The 8,948-nt window shown below is 41.7% G+C and overlaps 1 protein-coding gene across 1 annotated transcript in view; it reads right to left on the reverse strand.

The window, feature by feature from the left end:
• POLA1 (DNA polymerase alpha 1, catalytic subunit) overlaps positions 1–6,046 on the reverse strand; it is a 307,226-nt gene extending 301,180 nt beyond the window's left edge. The window contains exons 1-2 of the mRNA XM_060292862.2: positions 5,932–6,046; positions 951–1,075 (exon numbers count right to left, since the gene is read on the reverse strand). Coding sequence (XP_060148845.1) covers positions 951–1,075; positions 5,932–5,974 — 168 coding nt within the window. The 5' untranslated portion in view covers positions 5,975–6,046. The remainder of the gene's footprint in view (positions 1–950; positions 1,076–5,931) is intronic.
• Positions 6,047–8,948: the final 2,902 nt, after the last annotated feature.

Here is an 8,948-nt window from a genome sequence, read left to right on the forward strand (position 1 = left end):
TTAAAAATGCTTTACTCTTGCTTTACTGTAATCCTTTTAGCAACCCTTTATGATCTGGTTGACTCCCTTAACTTGAATGAATGGTGCCAAATGACAAAAATCCTCTTCTACTTGCTTACTAGCCCAACACAGAACAGGCCATGGCTAAACAGGAACATTCTGAAGCCAGGCTGCCTGGGTTCCAATCAAGGCTCTGCCACTGTGACCTCAGATACCTCCCATGCGAAATGCTGTTAATCACAGTATCTAATTTTATACGGTATTGGAAGGATTGAATAAATGAACATATTTGTAAAAGCACTTAGAACAGTGTTAGCTGAAAAACTGCATTAGTTGCTATTGTTGCTGTTGATATTATTATTTTCTCATATTAATCACTTTCCAGCCCTGAGGCAGTTAACATCCTCAGCGAGTGCCCTCAATGTGAAGCTAGACAATGTTGTGCAGATGGTACCAATCTGCTTTTCTACCTGCAGGGCATCGACAGTGGGTAGAGGAAAAGAGCCAAAAGGGCATCACATTCAATCCTACACACAGGACACAGCAGAGGGAAGGTCCAAGTCCCTACCGCGCTCCCCTTGCATATGAGATTAGGAACAATTCTCTCCAAGGAGCAGCAGTGCTGGGCTAAACTGCTCAATACCTTATGAGTAAAGTAAAAGCATCTGTAAGTTCCCTCAACGAAGCCATGGAACTTAGCAGAGATGCAGTGTGCTTACTAATTTTAAAATCATCTGTAAGGTGCCTCATAGGAACTTTAAGAGTTCAGTAGTCTCCCATAACCTGTAAATCTACCTCACGCCCATATGTTTGATATTAAGAAATTACTATTATAAGAAGCTTTAAATATATGCATATTTCTAATCAGTGACAAAGGTGACCTAAAATTATCTACAGGCTATGAATTAGATGAAGCACAGGAGAAAAAGCCCAGAAAAATGGTTACTTACTTCATATTTATACTTCTCACCAGCTTTAGCCCTTTTCAGTCTTTCCAGAGCTTCCTGTCGCCCTTTCTTTGATTTCTTCTCTCTCCGGGATCGAGAAGTTACAAAACTCCCTGAATCTGACACAGCTGAAAAGAAGCCAAATTTACATGAGATGTACAAAATTGTCAGCCATCTTCCCTCAAAAACAAAGCAAGTTTTTAGCCAATAGTAATATACAAGTTTAATGTTATACAAATGGATTCTTTTTATAATGGAAATAATTCACAAGCTCAGGGCTGAATCTGCAGCTCCTCTGGCTCTTCAGAAATTTCCAGCTGAAGCAACTGTTATTTTTTTTCCGCCAAAAAGAGAAAAATTCCAAATTCAACTGACATCCCCTGGAGACACTAAAGGGAGATCAGTCGTTAACCCACAACCTTTCCCAGGGAAACGACAGGCCGTTAAGTGGTTATGAAAGGGACAATTCATTTTGTGTTCTGTTAATCAACATTTGAAAGGCTTTGAGGAGCACCTGCTCTTTGCAAAGTACCAGGCGCTCTGAGAGACACAAAGATAAGAAAGACAGGGCCCACAGACTCACAGAATTTACAATCTGACCTGGGAGATACCTGGCAGACCTCGGAGATACTGTGGGTTCAGTTCCAGACCAACACCCATAAAGTGAATATCGCAATAAAGTTAGTCACACGAATTTTTTTTTTTTGGTTTCCCAGGGCATATAAGGGTTATGTTTACACTATACTGTAGTCTATTAAGTATGCAAAAGCATTATGTCTTTAAAAATACTTTATTGGTAAAAACGCTAACCATCATCTGAGCCTTCAGTGAGTTGTAGTAACATCCAAGATCCCTGATTACAGATCACCATAACAAATATAATAATGAAAAATGTGAGAATTACCAAAATAATGTTAACACAGGGACATGAAGTAATAAGCAAAGGCTGTTGGGAAAATGGCACCAACAGACTTGCCCGATGCAGGGATGCCACAATCTTCAATTTGTTAAAAAAAAAAAAAAAAAAAAAAAAGCAGTATCTGTGAAGCACAATAAAGCGAGATATGCTTGTAAGTAGCAACTAACTCTAAAACAATTTTTAGAAGTAACACATGCCCTAACAGAAGTACAGATAAAGTGTCTGGAATTCCAAAGGAAGGATAAATTGGGGGTTGGGAGAATTTAACAAAGGTGGCTCTGAGGAGATTCTTGATTCCACCACTGATTTCCAGGCCTCATGCAGTTGGTTACGACATTAGAGGATGAGGTGAAAGATTACAAAGATTAAAATGTGTTTTGTAGAAAATTACTGAAGTACCAGAGAGCCTCAGTGGTCAGTCATTCAACTTTTGAATTACTCACACTTTGGGTCATCATAAACTGACCACTTCACACACGTACTAAAAAGATTTCATCCACAGAATGAAGACTTTCATATGCCAGCTGATGAATACCCAAGCCAAGCAAGACAGTGCCTCCTGCCAGCGATGAGTTGAGGCTCAGCATGACTGCCACCTATGTCTGTGAAATTGAGTACTGTATTGTATTTGTGCTAATTATTTTATAAAAAGTAGTAAGCACAGAAAAGGAGAAGTATTGATAACAGGCATCCTAAAAGCTCCAACCCCCCTGGAACATTCATAACAACATTCAGCTGTTTGACTAAGTGTTTGAAATAGAAGATGCAATTTACAGACCATGTACCAAGTGCTGGCAATAAACTGTTGAAAACTGTATCTTAAAGGTGAGGCATAATTAGAGATTTTTTTTCCTTAGCTTTCTGGAAATGGAATCTCTCTATAACATCTCAGCCTATTGTTTGACTTTCACATTTGACTTTTAAATCCATTTTCAGAAAGGCATTAAGGAATGCAGGTACTTAATGATGACAGCCACAAAATCTTGGGTGTCACTCAAATGATTTCAAAAAATCGTGAGCAGGCCTACATGAAAAGGTTTTGGAGATTATGGAACATGACCACTGAGAGTGAAAAGGTGGCCTCAGTGTATTCCCTTCAAGACTCCCTTGACTCCTTTGTCAGATTATCCTGACAAAAACCATAGGTTTTCAATAAGACGTATTCCACAGGCAACGATGTGCCCCTCTAAGGGTTTGGGGTACAATTACAAATAGGACAGAGTTGCCGGTCCTCAAGGGGCTCCCAGTCAAGGAAAGCAAAAAGACCTGAGGCTCCCACCATCATATAAAGATGGTGCCGTATTAGAGGTAGGAAGCCAGTATTGAGGAAATGTAGAAAACAGAGCCATTAATTTTGCCTGGGAAATCAGAGAAGGCTTCACAGGGGAGGTTCCCAACACAGAAAGAGTAGAACTTCACTATCAGAGTACAGGGTAACAAGGGGCACAAGCAAAGGAAAAGGCATGAGCCAAATTACAAAGGGATGAAAATGCAAGGTGTATTCAGAAACCAAGAGGAAGTCAATGTGGAAGGTAAGCTGGACATGAGAGCATAGAGTGAGTGGGAGATTAGGAAGAAGTGGCACAACCAGGCTCTGCCACTTACTGGGTGACGACATGAGACAACCAGTTAACCTCTCTGAGCTACAGTGGCCAGGTGTCTTGTTTTTTAAGCTGCCCAGCATCAGAATCTGTGAAGTCCCCCCTCCCTTATGCCCTTGCAGCTAGGGCATGGGCATATAAAATAGGCCCTCCAATTATGAACACCTGCTCAGACTTTAAATCACAAGCTAGTGTAACAAGGAAAGGGGGACGGCTAATGGAAGATTCTAGAAATAGCAACAGCTACAGGAGGATTGAGTACCTGGAACAACAGTGCCAGCAATGTCCCAAGGTACTTGAAGGCTCTAATTTCAAGTACTTGGCCATGGTTGGCAAAAACCTCCTCAATGGACCAGTTTTGTGGCATGATTTTAACCACTGTTCCTAGCTAAGGTGCCCCCTGACTGGCTCTCCGGAGTTTGTGAACACCACAGTATCCTTCAGATAAATTCCTTTTCGGTTTAAATCAACCAGAGTTGGTTCCTGTAGCCTACACCTAAGGACTCTAATGCAGAGCCTCAGGGTCCTCATATGTGAAATGGGGATAATCATGTCTGCTTCATAAAGTTGTTAAGGATTAAATGAAGATGCTTGGCTTACTTTGTACTCAGCAATACAGGAGCTCACTTAATGTGTATGTGTGTGTGTGTACAGATGCACACACATATGCCAACACCTCACAATTAGCACTAACATGGTCTAGCTTCTAGAAAACAAAAATAAAGCAAAGCCGTTTTCTCAGGGAAGCCCCAATATAGCACTGCATATAATTACATGTTTACATCTCAACTCCATGAAGACAAAAACCATGCCCAGCTTACCTACCACTGTAACACCAGAGCCTGACAGAATGCCTATACCTCGTAGGTACATAATGAATATTTGCTGAATGAACCACTATACCTGCTTTTTTTAATCATTAAACTCTCCCCTATCCATTTCCATATACAGTAACAGCTAGTTATAGACCTTTCAACTTTTCACAGCCACCCCATCTTCCAATACTTAAGGAGAAAAAAGGCCTAAATTTTCCTTTATGGAATATGTCTCCAATGCTTCAAGTAGGTAAGTTAGCAAAAAAAAAAAAAGAAGAAGCATGAAAAAAATCCAGTTACCAAAGTTTAAATATTTGGTTCAAAATTACCATCTAGAGTACCCCCACCACCCCCCAAGGCAGACACACACAAGGCTGCAACAGTCTTTCAGGTAACAATCTTTCCAAGTCGGCTGGAAAGGAAAAATTCCAGTCACAAGTCCCCAGCCACTCATCAACACCATGACTTAAGAGGGATCTCAAGATTGCACGATGTCCTCCAAAGAGTGATTTCTTGATGTTCACGGAGAACGTAATTTTTAGTGTGAAGAAAGGGCTTAGCGACATATCACTGATGGAGGGCTGCAAAGACTGTTCACATACATCCCACATTCCATTTGTAATTCAGGCTAGTGGGCTCTCCAAAACAAATTGTCTTAAAAAGCGAAAGGCTAGAAGAACAAATTGAAATCTGTGATTCACGACTAGGTGAATGCAAAGGAAGCTGATTAGGAAGCAAGTTCTCATTAATGGTGATGTATTTGAGTGACAGGAGATGTGATGCTTGAGCTGAGAGAGTGAAGCAACTAATTTTAAGTTGGAAGTTCACTGAAGTCACACTTTAGTTGCACACTGCTCAAAACTCAGAAATCAGACAAATCCATTTGCATTTTTGTATTCTATTTTTGGAGATAGAATATTACCACTAAAAACGGAGTAATATACAAGGCATCCGAAATGCTGCTGAACTGATACTTTTTTTTTAGAAGCTTCACCTGAGATGACTAGATTGTGAACACTATTTCTGTGCGGCACCTGAAGAACTTTCCATAGAATTTGAAAAAAAATTGTTAATGCATAAAGTAGAAACCTATTACCTACAAAGACAAAACGCGTTTGTATCTTCACGTGACAGCACTTAGAGCTTTCTTTCCTGCTGAGGTACAACGTGTAACAACCTCCCCAGCAGTTTCTACCAAGAGAAGGGCGCACATCCGTTCCGTCCCAGCCCTCAAGCGGACACCTGGGGCGGGAGCAATGAAATACTTTCGGCCAATACTGTGCCCCACCGGGGCCAGTCTCATGAAGTTGTGCCCAGCACGTGGGATGAGATTCACCAAAAGAAATAAAAAGAAAGGCAGCCAAGTGCGGAGACCCGCAGTGAGAGAGGTGAGGCAGCCTCCCAAACAAAAAGCCCCGCAGGGGGTTGCTCGGGCTTGCCAGGACCCCACAGCCCTGCAAAGAAGACCTGTCCGAGGCCTCACAGGTTCCAGTCCCGGACGTCCGAGGTCCGCGCCCAAAGAGACCGGCGGGTCAACCCGGGCGTGCGCCTACCTAAGAAAAAAATAAAACAGAGCCCCCACCACCCACAATCATGCCACAGTCTCCGCACTCCCAACTGGGGACCCCGCGCGCGGGGTCATCTCTCACCGCTCGCCCCCAGCTCGCAGTCATCGCCGTACGCCAGCGCCATGGTCTCGGAGTCTTCCGATTCCGCGCCAACCAGCCCGAAACTGGCGCGGAGGCCGACACACGCGCCACCCAGAAAGCCAATCAGCAGCTCCGGAGGCTGCCGACTTCCGCCCGGAAGGCCACTGACGTGCCGCGCCGCGCCGCGCAGCGCCCCGCCCCCGGCCTTCCCGCGGGCGCGCGTTTGGCGCCCCGTGATGACCCCTTAGGGAAAAGAGCGAGCGGCGGGGGAGGCCGTGGAGAGCAGAAAAAGAAAGCGGTCGGGCGCTGGAAAAGAGCCTCCTGGAGACTTGCTGCGCAGGCGCACCCATGCTGATGGGAAAAGATTTGGGCCCCTTGGAGTAGGAGCTTTCTGGTTCTGAGGGTTGATTTTCCGAGAAAAGGGGCGCGGGAGGCAGTAGGGTGGGCGTGGTTGAACGGGTTTCCCAGGAGCCTGGGAAAACGACTGCCTACTGCTGCGCACTCGGAGTCTTGCCTGATACTTTGCTTCTCTGAGTACGAATACAGTCGCTGTGTGATATATGGTATTGCAATATATGCACCAAGTTAACCAAAAGATCAAAAATACCATCACCAATACGGGGCCTCCCGATGTGGTGCTGTTGGAAAAAAGGAACAATATCACCTATATAGTCTTCTTGCAAATAATGTTTAACCTGAATCTAACCATGAAGAAACAATCAGATGTATTCAAAACGTAGAACAATCTATAAAACAACTGGCCTGGACTCCTGCAAAATGTCAATGTTATGAAAGATAAAAAGGGCATTAGATTCTTGTGTTTGGTACAATGCGTGCAATGTATGCACCTCATATATTGTTTTTTTTTCATTTATTGTTTAATAGTAAAACCAGAGACGTCTACATGTATATCTTAACTAGAGAGCACTATTTAAAGCAAGAACTTAAAATAAGAATTAACCATCTGGTTAATTCTTTCTACAATTTGTGTAGAATTAACTTTAACCATTGAGGCCAATACATCTGAACACTTTTCTCAAACCCACTAGTGCACAGGGCTCTTGGTCCCCCCCCCACCCCCTACCCCTCCCCCACTACCCCATCCAGAACAAAGTTAGATCCATGCCCTCAAGTGATTCAACATGAATTATTGACCAATGGACAAATCTTTTGTGATAATTGAGCCCTGGCTCATAGCATAAACTTGCAATGTCATCGTGAATAAAACCTGACCCCAAAGACAAATAGCTGTACTAATGCTTCAGAATCTTCTAAACCAGCTGCATGAACTAATACTTGGGGATGAAACCAGAATTATTCTGGGAATTATTAAAGGTATTGGAGCAATTAAGAAAGCATTATGAGTTAGAACATTGATGGTATAGTGAGTCAATAGTGAATTTTAGATTAATCCTTTGTCCGGTGATTCATTTGTAAATATTTTCTCCCATTCTGAGGGTTGTCTTTTCATCCTGTTTGTAGTTTCATTTGCTTTGAAAAAGCTTATACGTTTCTTTGGGTCCCATTTGTTTATTTTTCTTTTAATTTCCATTACTCTAGGAGATGGATCAAAAATGATCTTGCTGTGATTTATGTCAGTGTTCTTCCTATGTATTCCTCTAAGAGTTTTATAGTGTCCAGTCTTACATTTAGGTCTCTAACCCATTTTGAGTTAATTTTTGTGTATGGTGTTAGGGAGTGTTCTAGTTTCATTCTTTTACATTTAGCTGTCCAGTTTTCCCAGCACCACTTATTGAAGAGGCTGTCTTTTCTCCATTATATATCCTTGCCTCCTTTGTCATAGATTAGTTGACCATAGGTGCATGGGTTTATCTCTGGGCTTTCTATCCTGTTCCATTGATCTATATTTCTGTTTCTTTGCCAGTACCATACTATCTTGATTACTGTAGCTTTGTAGTGTAGTCTGAAGTCAGGGAGTCTGATTTCTCCAGCTCCATTTTTTTCCCTCAGGACTGCTTTGGCTATTCAGGGTCTTTTGTGTCTCCATACAAATTTTAAGACTTTTTGTTCTAGTTCTGTAAAAAAGCCATTGGTAATTTGAGAGGGATTGCATTGAATCTGTAGATTGCTTTGGGTAGTATAGTCACTTTCACAATATTGATTCTTCCAATCCAAGAACATGGTATATCTCTCCATCTGTTTGTATCCTCTTTAATTTCTTTCATCAGTGTCTTATAGTTTTCTGCATACAGGTCTTTTGTCTCCCCAAGTAGGTTTATTCCTAGGTATTTTATTCTTTTTGTTGCAATGGTAAATGGGGGTGTTTCCTTAATTTCTCTTTCAGACTTTTCATCATTAGTGTATAGGAATGCAAGAGATTTCTGTGCATTAATTTTGTATCCTGCAACTTTACCCAATTCATTGATTACCTCTAGTAGTTTTCTGGTGGCATCTTTAGGATTCTCTGTGTATAGTATCATGTCATCTGCAAACAGTGACAGTTTTACTTCTTCTTTTCCAATTTGTATTCCTTTTATTCCTTTATTCATTTGCAAAAATATTTGCAAATGAATCAATAGACAAAGGATTAATCTCCAAAATATATAAACAGCTCATGCAGCTCAATATTAAAAAAACAAACAACCCAACCAAAAAATGGGCAGAAGACCTAAATAGACATTTCTCCAAAGAAGACATACAGATGGTCAAGAAGCATATGAAAGCTGCTCAACATCACTAATTATTAGAGAAGTGCAAATCAAAACTACAATGAGGTATCACCCCACACCAGTTAGAATGGGCATCATCAGAAAATCTACAAGCAATAAATGCTAGAGAGGGTGTGGAGAAAAGGGAACCCTCTTGCACTGTTGGTGGGAATGTAAATTGATACAGCCACTATGGAGAACAGTATGGAGGTTCCTTAAAAAACTTAAAATAGAATTACCATATGACCCAGCAATCCCACTACTGGGCATATACCCAGAGAAAACCATAATTCAAAAAGACACATGCACCCCAATGTTCACTGCAGCACTATTTACAATAGCCAGGTC

The sequence above is a fragment of the Globicephala melas genome, chromosome X (genome assembly GCF_963455315.2).
Source record: "Globicephala melas chromosome X, mGloMel1.2, whole genome shotgun sequence".
Lineage (NCBI taxonomy): Eukaryota > Metazoa > Chordata > Mammalia > Artiodactyla > Delphinidae > Globicephala > Globicephala melas.